General features: G+C 45.5%; 2 protein-coding genes across 4 annotated transcripts in view; one reads left to right on the top strand and one right to left on the bottom strand.

Moving 5' to 3' along the window:
• DEK (DEK proto-oncogene) overlaps window positions 1–2,737 on the bottom strand; it is a 36,666-nt gene extending 33,929 nt beyond the window's left edge. Inside the window, exons 1-2 of one of the 3 annotated variants that reach the window (XM_070405668.1) lie at window positions 2,590–2,737; window positions 2,066–2,231 (exon numbers count right to left, since the gene is read on the bottom strand). In XM_070405668.1, the coding sequence (XP_070261769.1) occupies window positions 2,066–2,222 (157 nt within the window). In that variant the 5' untranslated portion in view covers window positions 2,223–2,231; window positions 2,590–2,737. Of the gene's footprint in view, window positions 1–2,065; window positions 2,362–2,589 lie in introns of those variants that run through there. The other 2 variants (XM_070405670.1, XM_070405669.1) reach the window with 2 other exon arrangements.
• Window positions 2,738–10,920: 8,183 nt separating this feature from the next.
• Window positions 10,921–17,516, top strand: part of RNF144B (ring finger protein 144B) — a 191,906-nt gene continuing 185,310 nt past the window's right edge. Inside the window, exon 1 of the mRNA XM_070405659.1 lies at window positions 10,921–11,009. The gene's annotated coding sequence lies outside the window, so the exon portion shown is untranslated. The remainder of the gene's footprint in view (window positions 11,010–17,516) is intronic.

The raw sequence follows: 17,516 nt of genomic DNA, 5'->3' as shown, positions 1-17,516 counted from the left end.
GGTAAAAGCCTGGGGGGGGGGGGGGGGGGCGGCGGCTAGAAGGGGTCAATGGGGGAAAAGAGGACATATGTAATACTTTCAACAATAAAGATTTTAAAAAATAAAAAGGATTTGCACAGAAAGAATTAGGAAAAGGGATTCCAGCAGGTAAATTCTGGCGATGGTATACAGAAAAGCACTCAAAAAGCAACCCCTGTTATCACCCCACTTCCTTTCTTTGAGTGACTTAAACCATTAGGTTTGAGTTACTTGCCATGTATAAGCTAATAATTTTCCTGGTCTATCTCAAGTCCAGAGTTTTTTCCCCAACTTCAACTAACAGGGCTGCCACTGGACAGCTCTACTTCATGTCCGATAGGCACCTAACGGAATGTATCCAAAAAAGGTCATAATCATCTCCAAACTCACTCACCTTCATGAATTCTATTTTTCAGAAAATCATAACATTATCCATCCAGCTGTCAAAGACAGAAATCTAGGAGTCATCTTTTACTAGGCATCCCCCCAAGCCCTGCCAAGAAAACTATTGCTAAAAGTCAATTAATCCCTTATTTGGTACAGACTTCATTGCCTTGCTTTTTTTATGCCTCAGTAGTATACTTAAATTTTCAGGGCTAAGTAGGATAAAAACATCTGAAATTTTAGTTGTTCCATTAACACCTAAAATGAGGAAGAATAAATCAGAACTACTTGGGAATATATATTTTAAAAATTTCATGTTGAAATTCATGATCTTTGTGGCACCCAAACCCTGTCTTTAAAAGAGACTAAAAACAAGCTCTAGCTGGTTTGGCTCAGAGCATTGGCCTTCGGATTGAAGGGTTCGGGGTTTGATTCTGGCCAAGGGCACATGCCCGGGTGTCGGGCTCCATCCCCAGTTGGGGGCGTGCAGGAGGCAGCCTATCAATGATTCTCTCTCATCATTGATGTTTCAAATCTCTCTCTCCCCCTTTCCCTTCCTCTCTGAAATCAATAATATATACACTAAAAACAACAAAATTGGAGAAAAAAGTGCTGAGAAAATCTTGGACCAGTAGATACTACAGCCAATTCTGTTATGGTACTACGGTTAGTTAACAAAATAACATTTTTTTCTAAGCATTTTTGCACTTAAATGCGGACCTGCTCCCTTCGTAGAGCACTGACCCCTTTAAACAAACAAAAGGCAGACCATTCTGCGTAACCTCAACCGGCCGGTATTTATAAAATGCTGAACGTGGACTGACTGGTCTTGGCTTAACAGAAATGAGCAGTTAAGCCTGCTTTTTAAAACACTTCACCTGCCTGCCTTCCGCAGGGTGGCCGCGCGGTAGCAACCCATTAAACCGAGACCTGGCTGACCCCGTCTGAGAACGCCGAGATCTCCAACACGGATCCCTCGGCGGCCGGGCATTTCCCGGGCGCGCTTCCAAGAGGCGCTCCTCCTCTGCTTGGGATGCGCGGCTGCAGCGCCTCCCTTAGCTCCCTAAGTCCTCCTGGATCGTGCTTCCCGTCGAAGGGTTAACGGTGTTCTCCCTCAACACGAAACCCAGACAGCAGACAGCACCGGGCCCCTAGTCTACTTTCGTTCACAGCTCACTGCTTTCGCCTGGGGCCACTTTCTCCGGAGCAACAGCTTTCCCGTCATCAGCGCTGCCCCGCGGAAGGAACTCCCCGAGGCCTCCGCGGAAACTCAGCCAACAAGTTCACTATGTCCAGGACGAACCTTCAGCTCAGCGTGCCGCCTCCTGAAAGACTCGACAATAGCCTCCAAAGGCAAAAGGTTAACACGAGACATCACCTTACTAACGTCCAAGGCCGAGAGCTTTCAAAGCGGATCTGGAACCTGCCAACTTCCCGTCAAAGGACAGACGCGCGATGGAAGCCCTCGGATGCTGAGGAGTCGGCGGCACGAACAACACTGACCATATGTCTTTCAAACACCGGGATTCGCCAGGCGAATTCCCGGCCGCTGCTCCACACAAAACCAGAGGCATTTCGCATTCTTGCCGAACACTCCAACCGAGTGAGTGCCTCCACGCGCAAAAGAGCAAGAAACCCGCTTCCTGGAAAACCCACCGCTCACCTTTCTCTTCTTCCTCGTCCTCGTCTTCCTCCTCGTCTTCGTCCTCCTCCTCCTCTTCCTCACTTTCCTCTTTCGGGCCGGGAATTTCGGGCTCCTTCTCCGACGCGGGCGGGTCGGGGGTTCCCTCTCCCTCCGCCGCGGGGCCCGAGGAGGACATGCTGTCGGCCTGCGGGCGGGAGGACGCCGGCGTCTCGGTCTCCTCGCCCGCGGCGGGAAGGCCGGGCGGCCCCAACCCCCCGACCCTCACCGCCCGGGGAGCGGGGGCCGCGGGACGCCCGCCCTCCAAGTTGCCCCCTCCGGGCGCCGGGACCGCGGTGCTCCCTCCCCCGGGACGTCCCTCCCACTCCGCCCGCGGGCCGGGAACCCCCGAGGCGGGAACCGCGGGGCGAGCCGCTCCTCCCCCGCCCGCCCCCCCGGCCGCGCCGCGTCCCCTCCCCCGCCCCAGGCCGCTGTCCGAAAGGCCGCGGCGGACGGGCGGGCCCCACGGCGCCCTCTCGCCCCCCTCGCCCCGGTGCAGCCCTCACCGCGGGTCGCGGCCGGCGCGGGCCGGGCGCGCGTGGGCACAAGGGCGCTCTGGGAGGCGGCGGCGGGCGCGGAGGAGAGGGCGCGCGGGACGCTGTCTGGCGTGACGCTCGCGCCGCGCTCCCCGCTCCCCAGAATCAACAAGATTTTCAAAATGGCGGTTCGGGCAAGAAAGCGGGAATGCGGCGGCCAATCAGGCCGCGGGCCGGGGCTGGCGCGCGCGCACGGGGGGCGGGGCCGGCGGCGCCTCCGCGGGAAACCGGTGGCGGGCGGAGCGGGGCTGCGAGGGGTCGTCGGGCCGCGCGGGGAGGCGCGCGCTCTGGTCTCGCGCGGGGCTGCGTGCGGCCGGCAGGAGGCGGCCGGGCGGCGCTGGGAAGGGGGGCGCTAGGGGGCTGCGTGGGTTTCGTTTCCAGGCACATTGTGGGGGGACAGGGGGAGGGGGCGCGGGAAGGAGGCGTGGCCACGGGCCGGGGAGGGGGAAGGAGGCGTGGTCACAGGCCGGGGAGGGGGAAGGAGGCGTGGTCACGGGCCGGGGAGGGGGGAGGAGGCGTGGCCACGGGCCGGGGAGGGGGGAGGAGGCGTGGCCACGGGCCGGGGAGGGGGAAGGAGGCGTGGCCACGGGCCGGGGAGGGGGAAGGAGGCGTAGTCCCCGGCCGGGGAGAGGGGAGGAGGCGTGGTCACAGGCCGGGCTGGGCCGGGCTGGCCGCGGGCGGGAAAGAAGTTTGCAAACTGCGGCGTTGCTGTCTACAGTATTCCCAGGAATGGAGGGGAATCGCGAAACGAGCGCTCCAGTGAGGTCCCAGAGTTCTTGCTGGCGACGGCTCCCGATTCCGCTGTGTCTCCGGGGATCCCGCCGCCTGCGAGGTGCGCGGTAGGGAGGACGATCCGGTCGCGTTGGAAGTTTACGTCACGGAGACGAGTAGGTTTCCAGACCTGCAATTGTAGGGGGAATCGGGTGTCGATGATAATAGAGGAAAAGAGGCATTGTCCAGACCAGATCCACAGATCTTTTCAACCCAACATTTCAAAAGCTGAGCGCAGTATCGCTCTCCTTCAGATATTCCACCTTCCCCAACAACTAAGCCGCTGGCTGCCCAAAAGATTCTTTCACGCAGTGGACTTAACGGGAATATGATACATCCAAATAGAAAAATAAATGTGCCTGAATGGACTCCGGATTGCGGCGCCAAAGTAGACATTTATTTTGAATCTTCTCTTTTCCTTTTATGCCCATATCACAAACATAAGCAAAACCTGTCATTCCAACCTCAAATTTTATATCATTTCCCACTCCACTGATGCCATTCAAATCCTGCCCTTTCTCTTCGTTTGCGTGGATTTCCACACAGCCTGCCACTCATTGGGCAGGTGACATCCACATTGTCACCCCATCACCTCCTAGTGACCTAGTCACATAGCAACCAAGGTGTGGTTTTAATCAGATTGGGTAGTCTTCTTGCTTAAAGCTCTTCCATGGCTTCCCATCACACTTGGAATAAAATTCAAATACAGTGGTTTATGAGGTCCTAAGTAATTCAGTTGCTGACAGTCTTGGTCTCATCTCTCCAACACAGTTGGCTGTTTCAGTCACACAACCTTCCTTCGTGTTTCTACATAAAGCCAAGCTCATTCCTACCTTGACCTCCCCACTTACTTTTTTCTGCTAGGACTGCTTTTCCCTCAGATATTTCGGATGATTTATTGCACCTTCACATCATTTAGCTCTATGCTCAAGTGCTTCTCCTTCCTCAATACCATCACTATTCCCTTCCCATTGTGTTTCATTCATTCATTTATTAATTGTAATATATATTAATATAGAATTTATTAATTTATTTTATACCATTTCTCACTCCACTTTCTGCACCTACTTTCTGCTCAGCCCTAGGGAGCTAGAGAGCAGGACTAAGGAAGATCTTGTTAATAGATGACATGTGAAAAGAGATCTTAAGTAAATGAGAGCAGTGAAGAAAGACTGGATATATTCTGAAGAATTCTGTAAAGTATTGAATATGGGGTATATGAGAGAGAAATTAATGATGACTTTGGATTTTTGGTTCAATAACCAGAAGAACCAAGTAGCTATTTTCTGAGATGAGGAAGACCTTAGGAGTTGGAAGGACATGGAAGGGGGGGCGGTGTTGAGGGGGCAGGGGGAGTGTGTGATGAAGAAGGGGATCAGCTGTTTTGTTTAAATATGTAAGGTCTGAGATTCCAGATAGCATCTAAATGGAGACTCAAAATGGGCAGCTGGATGCAAGAGTCTGGCATTCAGAGAAAGACGCTCTAGCTCAAGATATAAATTTAGCAGTTGTCAACATGTAGATGGTCTCTAAAACCCTGGGCCGGATGACATCACTAACAGTGAGTATATTATAGATGAGGAAAGGTTCAAGGTTGTACCTTGGTGCCCTTCAATGTTTAGAGGTTCAGGAGAGGAAGAGGAACTAGCAAAGGAGATAAGAAGGAGCAGCTGTAGCCAGTGAAGTGGGAGGAAAATCAAGTGAACTGTTGTGTTTCAGAAGCCAAATGAACAAGTGTCTAAGAGGGAGAGGGTGGTTAACTGGGTCAGAAGCTGCTAAAAGGTCAGGTGAGAAGAGAACTGAGAATTGGCCATCTGAAATAACAATGATGAATTATATATAAGTGACAACAGCTATTTCTGTGGGGTGGTGAGTATGGTGGTGCCAGGAGTGGGGATATAGAGAGACAGGCAAGGAATGGATTCTGATGATCTTTTCAGAAATGTTGGTGTTCAGGGGAGCAGAGAAATGGGGCAGTTGGCTCAAAGGGAGTCTGGTGTTTAAGAAGGAAGATACAATTGTATGTTTATGGGATTATGGGAATGAATCAGTAGAGAGGGGAAAATTGATGAAAGATTGAGGGGCAATAGCTGAGCTGAGCGACCTACGGTAGGTATGTCAAATTGGGTTCTCTAAGCAGATGCTGAAGCAGAATTTGAGGAGCTAGAAATTTATTAGGGATCAGCACCTGTGAAACGAAGGGGGAAGGAAGCAGGATTGTACAGAGGGAGAAGTCCAACTGTGAATCAGATCTGACAAAGCCTCAGCCAGCCCTGTGGGGAGCTCTGGAGTGAGTGTTCTTCTGAGTGTTCTTCCTGGCTGGGCTTTTATATACCAACCTGGCTCACTACATGCAAGCTGTCCCAGGAAGGGCATGACCTCAGGTGAAGTGACTCTACAGCTGTAGCAGACCCTGAAGAAGCTGACAGATGGAGGCTGCTGACTGCAGGCTCTGCAACTGGGCAGCAGGTCTTTCCTTTGAAGGGGGTTCTGGGTGACACATTTCCATGTTTCCCACAGGAGACGAGAGGTGACAGAATCTAGTGCACAAGTGGAGGAATTGTCCTTTGATGGAACATGCACAGTTTCTAAACATGGAGGATATTTGTACCCACACTGGGTGGGCTTTGGCAGATGTAGTGGAAGGTTTAGAAGTTTATTAAGTTTTTCAGTGAAGTCAGGAGCAAAATCATTGACAATGAATGAGTGTGGGAGAGGACTGTTGCGAGTTTCAGGAGAAAGGACATGCGAGCTAGTTTGGTAGGAGAAGGGGGCTTGGATGATTAGGGAATGTAATATGGTTGCCAGGAAGCTGCAAGGAGGACCCAATGGGAATAGTGAAGTCAAAGTGAGACCAGTTAGGATTATTGTTTTTCTCCAGACATATTCAGCTACCCAGGAGTAGATGTGAAGATGGCAAAGGTTTGGGTTTAATAAGGTTAGGATTTTGCCAGGCAAGTATGAAGACAGGAGAGAAGCGTAAGTGAATTGAGTATATGGGCAGGACAATGAACATGATGGTGCATAGAATCTGAGTTGAGTAGGGAGGAAAGTAAAGACACTTAGTGAAAATGGGCAAGATTTTTATATCTTTGTTGCATTTATCACTACCTGAAAATTTCATTGCCTGTCATCCAGGTAAAACAGTAAGTTCCTTAAAGCTTCAGGGAATCTGTCTCATTCATCATGGTATTCTCAGCACCTGAAGCAGTGCCAATCACATAGCAAGTGGTCAGTAAGTATTTGCCTAATGAATGCAAACCAATCTTATTAAACTCTTATTATGAAGATTCAGAACGGTTTTCGTTTAATGAAATGGTATATAAGGATAGGATGGGTTATTTCAGCAAAAGTTTATTTAACAGGAGTTCAACAATTTTGTCTAACAGCAAAGGTTTATTTCTCACTCAGTAAAGGTTTCTGTTGGTTCAAGCAACTCCCCAGGGCTTCCATTCATGCGGTTTATTTATTTCTTTAGGCTACTTTGATCTTATAGATCCACTATCTCAACACAAGTCCTTGGTGTTCATGATGGGAGAGCGGGGGAAAGACAGCAGGAGAACTCATTCCTGCCCTTCTATGATTCTTCTCATTGGCCAGTGACCAAATCAGTCCTATGACCCCACCTAACTGCAAAGAATCTAGGCATTATAGGCCACATATGACATAGTTGGTGAGCATAGCTGTCTCTGCACAGAAGGGACTAATAATTGCCATTAGATAAGGTACAATTGAGGTGAAGAGAGAATGTCCCTGAAAATATCTGTTAGTTTTATTTTGGAAATACAGGGTGAAGCAAACGTAGGTTTATAATTATTCCTATAGAAAATAATACAACAATTAATAAATAATGATACAAGGATAGACTTTTGTGTACTCAAAACTATAAACCTACTTTTGCCCCCACCCTGTTCTTAAACCCTGATTCTTAATGTTTTTTCATTTTGCTTTGAGAAGTTTTTATATATACTGCACACATATATCTGTTTTTCTCATACACATATCTAGCTCTTACATACATATATCTGTCTTTCCCAGACTATAAGCTTCATGGAAGAGACCATGTTCATGCTATATATTCTCTCCCAGTACCTGGCACAGTGCCTGACACATAGCAATACCTTAAAAATATTTCTTTAATTGAAATGCATCCCCTTTTGGTGCTTAGACAGTGGCATGAGTGTTGTCTGGCTGCTATTTAAAGCCCTTCCAGCAATGTCAGTTCAGTAAATGAACATGGCTTGAATAAGCTGAGGACCAGATTCTTATTTAAACCTGGTCATAAATATAAATATAGTGACACATTTGCTTCTTCTAAAAACTAGATATCATATTCTATTTTGGTCGAAAGAATTAGCCGAAGTACACAATTTAGTATTGTGAGATTAGTTTTAAAATATGTGAGTGCAGCAATATCCAGTTGGTTGGTAATGACAGTGGCCAGGGAAGACTATTCAGGGTGAGCAGTAGGAGAAAATGAGGGAGATGGTGGTTAGACTTACAAAAGTCAGAGAAGTGATAAGAAGTTTAAAATAAAAAGAGAAGAAGAGAAATAGAAATAAAAAAATAGGAAAGAAAATTGAAGCAAATAGAACTCGACTAGAGAGAGAGAGAAGGCAGAAAATAATCTTAAAACAACAAAAGAATAATGAAGAGCATGATCTGGAGGTAAAATGTTTGATTGTTCTACTCTGGCTCTGTTCTCCTAAGGCCAGCCAGCCCTTCCCCCTTGCTTTCTTCTATATTATTTTTACTTTTTAAAATAGTTTATTGACTTTTAGAGAGAGGGGAAGGGAAAGGGAGAGAGAGAAACATCGATGTGAGAGCATAACACTGATTGTCTGCCTCCTAAAGGCCCCCTACTGGGGATTGAGCCACAACCCCAGCATGGACATGTGCTGTTGACCAGGAATTGAACTGGCAACTTCTGGTGCACAGGATGACGCCCAACCAACTAAGCCACACTGGCCAGGGCACTTCTCTCTTGCTTTCACCTTTGCCCAGTTGTCTCAGAATCAGGTGGGAGGATCCAGCAGGGAGCCCTAGTACCTCAGAGTACCCTGAGATCTTCTGATTACAGCCCACGATGGTTACAGCCAAGTAATTCAGCTCCCAATGGCAGCCATAGATGTCTAGAGCAGGGGTCCTCAAACTTTTTAAACAGGAGGCCAGTTCACTGTCCCTCAGACCGTTGGTGGGCCGGACTATAGTTTAAAAAAAACTATGAACACATTCCTATGCACACAGCGGCGGCAAAAACACCCGGCGGGCCACATGTGGCCCGCGGGCCATAGTTTGAGGACCCCTGGTCTAGAGCTTAGTGAATCTAGAGAGCATGGCCTACTAGAAGTAGCATGAACAGATGGATCCAGACTGAGGAAGGTCATAAAATGATTAGATGGGAGGAGTGAAAGATATAATAAAATTCTCAAAAGGAGAGGGAAGCTGGAGTAGGGGCATGCTCTTACATAATAGGACATTTGGGATATATATATATCTCAAAGTGATTCCTGTATATAAAAGTTTCCATTAATTCATTCCACTATTCAGTTACAAATCAACATTATTTTAATCCTTGAACTGTATGAGAATTACTGTGAAAATAAAATATTTCATTAAAAAACCCAAACAGACCATTTTCTAATATCTAACTTCTATTTACTTCTATTATTTCTACCACTGACTCTCCTCCCTCCACACTTTCCTTCAGGAAAAGTTTCTCTCTAGGGATTTGTCATGGGATTGAACTTAGATTTCACAAAGGCAGGAGGATCTATGCTCTGCTGTTCACTGATCTTGTGCCCCTTTTCTAGAGTTCTCCCTGATTGCCTTTCATCCCTAACCCCATCCACATTTGAGGATGAAAAAAAATCCTCCAGCCATAATGAGCTTCTTTAAATTCTTTGAATTGACATGTTTTTCTACACTTTGGCTCTCTCTCAGTGCTATACCCCCTACTGGAAAACTCTTTCTCCTCCTCATCTCCGTCCCTGTTCAAATTACACTCACTCTTCAGGTCTCAGTGTAAAAGTCACTTCCTCTGGGCTTCATGTATATTTCCTTCTGTGTGTGCTGTCCTCTATCAGAGTGTCTAGTTTTAGCAGCCTGTCTGCTTGTCTATCCCTCTACTCAGCTTGGTGAGGTTGGAGATGTTGCCTTTCTTATTAACTCTTGTATCTTTAGCACCCAGCAGCCTCTCTAACTAGCAAGCATTCAATAAATAATGAATGAATAAGAAGGCCAAAGTCTTTGTGCTAACCTTCCCCTACTCCTCTTCCTATGTCATCTAAGCTGGTTCTTTGCAATAACTTGTTTGGTAAGTTTATCTTCCAATATCCACTTCCTGCCCAATCGAAAAAACTGACAATTCTAGTAAGTATTCATCCCCCCACCCCCACCCCAGCCCTCAGATTAGAAGTTAGCTGATCAATCTTTAATAGGTATTTGCATGATCGGGGCTCTATAATAAACTGGTTGCTTCTCATGTTAATTCCTAACATTCTTTAAATTATATCATGACTGATTAGGAATAATGCTACACTGCCTCTAACCCACTCCATAAATATATAGTATATGGATAGGTGAATGAATGAATGCAATGCAATGCAATTTAACTAGTCACCTTCCACATTCCCAGTAGGGATTATGTCACTCCAGCTCCTGCATATTAGTGATACAGCAATATTTTCACGGACCACCCCCGCCCCCTTGCATCGTTATCTTTTCTATTACTCAGTATGCTCTGCCCATTGCTAGTTCTCTGGCCATTAGAACTCTCTTTGAGTACATCCACCTGTTCCTTTCCAGAACTTTGGTTTCAGAACTGCGTCTCTCCTAAGTAAGAACAGAGGCTCAGGGCATGCTCAGTAAACAAAGTCAGGTGTAATTTACTGCTCTGGCCCTGCCTTGGAGCCCTGACAGGTGGCAGGTATCCACCATGCTGGCAGAAGAGACTGGCCCTGTTTTGTACAGCTGAACATATTTTCCCCCTAGGCCAATCTAATGTCCTGGCAACCTAAGTTTAAACAGTGGGGACGTCTTCGTTTTAAAAACAATAAAACAGAAGAAATTTTTTGAAAAAATTAAAATGACTAGCAGGAGATTCTCAGAGCACAATCTACATGAATATCAAGTGTTAAGTGATGTTGCGGTGAGGACACACGAGGACGGAGGCGGGGGATGAATGGAAGTGGTACCTGTCTTTAACCTCATTGGGCAGATAAAGATTTTAAAAAGGGGTTTCTGAGATTGCTCAGCCCCAGAATTTCAAGGACCTAGTCGCTGCCTTCTTGCTAAGAAGGCGCGTTTCTGGGGGAGGCGGTGCGTGCACGCGCCGGAGGAGGGCAGGCTCGGCGAGGGGCCACTGCTCTCCCGAATAAACAGCAGGGGGAGAAGGGGAGCGCGGCGGAGGGCCGCGGGAGGGGAGAGGACTCCGGCTGCTGGGGCAGGGCGGGAGGAAAGGGTTGAGACACGCCCCGGGGCAGGTTGCTGGAGACCCGAGCGCCTCGGAGACCCGGAGCGGCTGCGGGGCGGAGCTGACAGCGGGCTCCGAGCGGCGCACGCCCTCGCCAGCCAGGCGCTCCCACGTCCCAGCTCCTCACTCCGACCTCGCGCGCAAGGTAAGGAGGGGCGCGGGGTGCAGCCCTCTTCCGAGCACGGCCCGGTCGGTGTACCAGGTGCGGTTCGGCGTCCGCAGGCTATCACCTTCTCCCTCCCTCGCCCTTTCCGGGTCTCCTCGGCATCCCGGAGCTCTGGGCGGGCTGCTCTCAGGGACTCGGGACCCTCCGCCACCCCCACTTTTACTCCGCGGCCCGTTGGACCCCTGTCTCCTGCCTTCTCTCACTTTCCTCACCCCCCGGGCAGCTCCCGGAACCCCGCACCTCGGGCTCTGGGGGAGGAGGCGGGTCTTCCACCCTCACCTGGTGTGGGGCGCAAACACCGGCACCCGCCCGCTCTCCCCCACTCACCCCCAGCCCCCGTGTGCAATGATTTTCCGGCTGAAATATCACAGCTCCTTTCCTTCTGTTACCATCCTAACTTGGGTGGGTGGGTGGGGGCGCAAAGGCGGTATAGCGTCTTTTGTATCTGCACCAAATGATAGGTTGAAGGTCTTTGCGGTTTAATTTTCCTGAAAATCAAACACTGTGGTAAATTTCCAAGGTGTTCTGGGTGACTGTGAAGCTAGAACTTCATCACAGCCTAGAATAATAGCTCCTAGTCCAGCGCTGCTGAGACCCTGATCCGGAAATCGGTGTGTGTGTGTGTGTGTGTGTGTGTGTGTGTGTGTGTGTGTTTGCAGGCTTCTGTGTATTAACCACTTTAGGTGATAGCAATGCGTTTTTCATTTATAATCACTTGAAAGTATCTGTAGGGTCCGCGTGGGAGGTGTGGGCATTCAACTGTTTGTAAGCCTCACCTGGAATAGTAATGCGAATAGAGAATAAAAACAGAGTGAAAGCTGGTTTCCTTCAAGTTGAGGAATTTGGTGGGATACCATTGGTTCAGAGATGACAATTTTGGGAAGGGAGGGTTAAAGTTCATTTGAAACTCAGATATAGGATGGAGAGAAATACCACTTCTAAGAGTTCCCATTAAAGAGAACTTTTATTTTTTTTAATATATTTTATTGATTTTCTACAGAGAGGAAGGGAGAGGAATAGAGAGTTAGAAACATCAATCAGCTGCCTCCTGCACACCCCCTACTGGGGATGTGCCGGCAACCAAGGTACATGCCCTTGACCGGAATCAAACCTGGGACCCTTGAGTCCTCAGGCTGACGCCCTCTCCACTGAGCCAAACCGGTTAGGGCAAAGAGAGCTTTTTAAACATCAGTTTAAAAAAATGTAAGAATTCCTTTGCAAGTACTCTGGCTATTAGAAAGGAATGAGGCCTATGCTGGTGGGAATAAAAAAATTTTCCTTCATATGCTTGCATTGACTGACTTTCTCTGTCAGTGACTACTGGCATTTTTATATGTTGGTTACTTTAAGGCTAGAGAGCCAAGTGGACTATTATCTCTAGGAAACAGGAAGAATGATCATATTTTCATAAATGATCATAATTTGGGTCCTGTTTACATTCCTAATTATTTTTTAAGATATATTTTATTGATTCAGAGAAGGGGAGAGAGATAGAAACATCAATGATGAGAGAGAATCGCTGATCCCCTGCCTCCTGCACGCACCACACTGGGGGCTGAGCCCACAACCCAGGCATGTGCCCTCACGGGGAATCAAACCTGGGACCCTTCAGTCCACAGGCCAAAGCTCTATCCACTGAGCCAAACCAGCTAGGGCTACATTCCAAAATATTTAAACCAAGCTCTTCTACCCTGAATTGGTTGAGTGTCTGTAAGTTATATTGTATTTAAATTTACACAGATAACTAAATGTTTTCTCCAAATTGTACTTTGTCGTAGATGTACATCTGCTGCTTTTCATATATATGTATATGTATATGTATATGTATATGTATATGTACCTGAACTATTCTAAGCACTTAACAAACTCCCAGAATGTAACTACCTGGGAAAATAAAGATTTTTGTCTTTTGGAAAATTGAGGTGAAGCACTAACTTTTAAAAATACCATAAAGGAGGTATAATATGAAATCATACAACTTTTAATGAAATGAAATGCTTGTTATGAAATAGGGATGGTATTTGGTACCTGCTTTCAAGGATTTTAAGGACAAGTAGGAGACTTTCTGTAAAGCATTTTGAACTTGAAGAAGAGTCACTGTCTAGGTATTGAGCCAATGTGATTGTTTCCCTGGCAAACTTTTTCTTCTTTCTAAAATTAACTTTCCCTTAGGAAATACAGTGCAGATGCGCACGATTCAGCTAACCAGGTCCAGAAAATACTGTTTGAATTTTAAAAGTGACCTTAACTCATCTGTACAAATCTATTGTTTGCAGCCTGTGTCACACAATATGCAGAAATATTCATTGCTTGCTGACCTTTTCAAAGCACTGGCTTAATAAGGGGAGTTATGGACAGAATACAGATTATATTATGAATTTTGTGGCTTGGGCAAAACTATTATAATTTTTTCCTAAGGTTTTTGTGTATATGCTTGTACACTGGGTCTGGGACTTACATAATTATGTATATATATGTAACACATGTTTTTAATAGGAACAAAACCCCACACTATTTTTCTTTGTGGCAGAACACTGTAAGCATTAGGTTTTGATTACTTTTTCATGGAAATTTTAATGACAGAACTAAAAACTTCAAGGAAATAATTCCATAAAGATCTATTTGGAACTGAAGGCCCTGTTAATAAGACATGTTTGAAGCCCTTACTCAGTATGCTTAGGATATGTGGAGCAGTCCTTTGTGAGCGGGTATGGGTGGTAGATCCAATTCTGGCAGCTTCGACAGTGGATGATTAGACCCTGCCACTCTTCTCCAGACCTTTAATTTGGTCTGTAACTTGATGCTTCACTGACCCCACACTCTCCCTGCCACGTTAGCTCACAGAGGAATTGCAGGCACTTTGGACTGAATGTTTTTTCCCCTCCCATCAATTAGAACATGTTTGCATTGGTTGCAGAATGCAGTTACATTTTTAGCTCAGTACTCTAAGAAATACCTTTAGCTATGAAGAGAGTAGTCTTAGTTCAGCCGTAGAGCACAAATTGCCTTATTAAATCGCTTTGTTAATTTCCCAATGATTCAACTATGTAGAAATAATAGTCAGAGTATTAAAATTGGAAGGCACTTTAGAAGTCATCTAGATTCTAATTATTTCTTTCTACAGATGAATATTGAAACACTTCATAGTCATAATCCATACTTTGAGAATACCCATTAAATTTTATATTCTTTCCAGTTCTTGTACTAATGTGGATTTTGCTGATTTTAAATGAATTTACATACGAGTTCAATAAGGTAGGAATCGCAGCAAAGTACATTGCAAATCTCAGCTAGATTTCTAATGAAACTCAAAGTGTGATGTTAAAAGCAATATAGGTCATTTACAAAGATACTGAACTATTCTAAACTAGTATCCTAGGTTTTTCATTCCATAGGTGGAAGGACTACTTCAACTGGCTGACAGAAGAAAAGGAGTACACTAACAAAGATGAGTATAAACACAGCAGAGTAAGATGGTGAAGCGTGTGAAAAGCATAACTTAGTAAATCAGCAAATCCTTCAGGAATGGTTGGCCTTTAGACTCCTCCCCAGATATTTTCATCTGAAATAATGCAAACAATCATTGGAGTTTCTAGTCCTCAACACCCTATTGAGCTAAGGCTTGATTTTGGAAGTTCCACTGAGGAGATGGAGGGAAACTAGGTAAGATAGGGAGGGGGACCATGGGAGGAGGAGGAAATAGAAGCAGGCTACCCAACCAGGTGGAGTTACTGAGACAACCCAACTGGGCAGGGAGAGAAGGGAGGACACCCAAGAAGTGAGTTTTAAAATGTATGGATGTTACTAAGACAAACAGCTTGCAAATAACCAATCATAAGGCAGTGAGACATAGAAACCAATCCAAAGGATGTTGCTAAGGCAAAAATTTTTGAAAGGACCAATGAGAAGCTAGCAAGGCTAAATTAAAAAGTGTGAGTTTTTTTCTCGCTCTTTCTTTCTCTTTTCCCAGCGCACTAGATTCTTGGATTAATGGCAAGAGACTGCTCCCCCTGCGCCCACGTGGCTTATGGCCATGTGGGACTCTACATAAGGACTAATAGCTTTTAACACTGGACTATAACATGGAAAGGAAGCTCTGGACCAGGGGTCCTCAAACTACGGCCCGCGGGCCACATGCAAATACAAATATTGTATTTGTTCCCGTTTTGTTTTTTTTTACTTCAAAATAAGATATGTGCAGTGTGCATAGGAATTTGTTCATAGTTTTTTTTAAACTATAGTCCGGCCCTCCAATGGTCTGAGGGACAGTGAACTGGCCCCCTGTTTTAAAAGTTTGAGGACCCCTGTGAGTCTGGACACTGGTCTGCTCCTGGGATCCTAGTTGTACCTTTTCCAGGATTGTCTTTTCTCGATAAACTTTGGTTCCGTTAATTGTTTTTGTCCGCGACTTCATTCTTCGATTTTGTGAGACAAGGAACTCTGACTCAAACCCCACATTTTGGTTTCACCACTTGATATTTATCTTTCAAAATCTTTTATCTTAAAGTATCTCTTTTCTCAAATTTTAGTGTTGAGACCTTTTTTTGGTCACCAGCTGTAAAAGAATTGTCTTGATATGTAGGCACAAGATTGCATCTAATCTTAAGAAACCATATAGAATCTAGGGAAGTATTCTTGCAAGTGCTTCAACTTTTATTTATTGAGGTATTTTACATAAGTTAAAAACACACAACTCTTTATAGCCCTAACAGGTAGCAATTATTATCCCCTTTGCATGGACCTGTGATTCAGAGAAGTTAAGCATCTTCACCAAGGACACATATCACTTTCAACACCTCACACTGCTTCCCTAACTAGTGCAAGCTGTTGATTCAATCTATAGATGATAGATGATGTTTTGGGATATCTGACAAATTTCCTAATTCTGAAAAGACTTTATAAAGTTTTTATATGGGCTTATATTTCAGGTTAGGTGTATTCGTAATATGGAGCTCAACATACTGACATTGATTTAGTGATTAAATACCATCACTACGTTTAAAATATGTGGAATTAATCCTTAATAATCAGGATGTTTTTTAAAATATATGTATTTTCTTTATAATTCCTTAAAATTTTGGTGATTCACAAGACATCTATAGTATGACTAATTTGCCACACTCTCAATTGCTCTCTACAAGTGATTCTCCAATGCATGATACCAATTCCTTCAAGGCTTTTTAAAAATCTTCTTTAATGGTGTCATCCTGTCAGAGGAGGTGCAAGTTAAAATGTATATTACTTTATTAAATTTACTTCCTTTTATGTCTCCTTTATATTATAGTTAGGATGTTATATTTGCTTGGTTTAGAAAGTATGTATATAATTAGGCTACATTTTCTATGAATTTCACTTCTAGATAGTAAAAGGGTAACTTACAAAATATTCATTAAAAAATGAACATTAGTATGATAGGGTCGAGAGTTGTTGCCCTATAAAGAATATTACTTACTGAATCTGACACAAATATAGCCATTTAGCAGTAGATGTTTTACCTATAGTTTCTTACATTTTAATCAGCTTTGTTTGGCTTTTGATTGACATTAAGCCTTACATCAAAAGGTGAAGAGTTGTCTCCTTGAAGCTTCTGCCCCAAGAGAGAGTCTTTGCACCTGTAGAAGGCTCTCTTCCTCTTTTATCACCATTCTCCATTGCAGTTTCTTCCATATGCCCAAAGGCAGAGGTTATTCTTTGAATTAGTTGGTTCATAGAAAATCTTTGTCAATTCTTTGAAAGACTCCACTGCCAGGTATAGTACATACAACAATTGTCCCTTGGCCACACCCTTGGCAAAGCCCAGTTTCTTAGTCTGAAGTTTGGGAATGTATCTCTGAGCAACTCAGGCAGTGTTTGCTCCATTCCTCACCTCAGCCCTGGGGAGGATAAAAGTACCTCAAGAAATTCCTATTTATAAGTGAACAAACTAAATAGAAACAGACTCAAAGATATAGAGAACAGACTATGGTTGCCAGAGGGGAGAAGTTTGGAGGACTGGGGGGAAAAGGTGAAGGGATTGAGAAATTATAAAATAGTCATGGGTTTAAAGTACAATATAGGAAATACCGTCACTAATCTATACTAATAAAAGGGAAATATGCTAATTAGACCAGACGTCTTCCAGATGACTTTCCGGATGACCTTCCGGACAAAGCCATGGTGGCAGGGCCGAGGTAGAGGTGGTTAGGGGCAATCAGGCTACAGGGGAGAGCAGTTAGGGATCGGGCCGGTAGGGGAGAGAAGTTAGGGAGATCAGGTCGGCAGGGGAGAGCAGTTAGGGAGATCAGGCAGGCAGGCAGGTGAGCGGTTAGGAGCCAGCAGTCCCAGATTGCAAGAGGGATATCCAATTGCTGCTTTAGGCCTGATCCCCTAAACTGGCAGTCGGACATCCCCCGAGGGGTCCCAGATTGGAGAGGGTGCAGGCTGGGCTGAGGGACCTCCCCACCCGTGCACGAATTTTGTGCACCAGGCCTCTAACTCTATAGATAT

This window comes from Myotis yumanensis, unplaced genomic scaffold, assembly GCF_028538775.1.
Source record: "Myotis yumanensis isolate MYYU_CA2020_CCGP unplaced genomic scaffold, mMyoYum1.0.hap1 SCAF_2, whole genome shotgun sequence".
Classification (NCBI taxonomy): domain Eukaryota; kingdom Metazoa; phylum Chordata; class Mammalia; order Chiroptera; family Vespertilionidae; genus Myotis; species Myotis yumanensis.
This window is presented reverse-complemented; position numbering and strand designations above follow the sequence as displayed.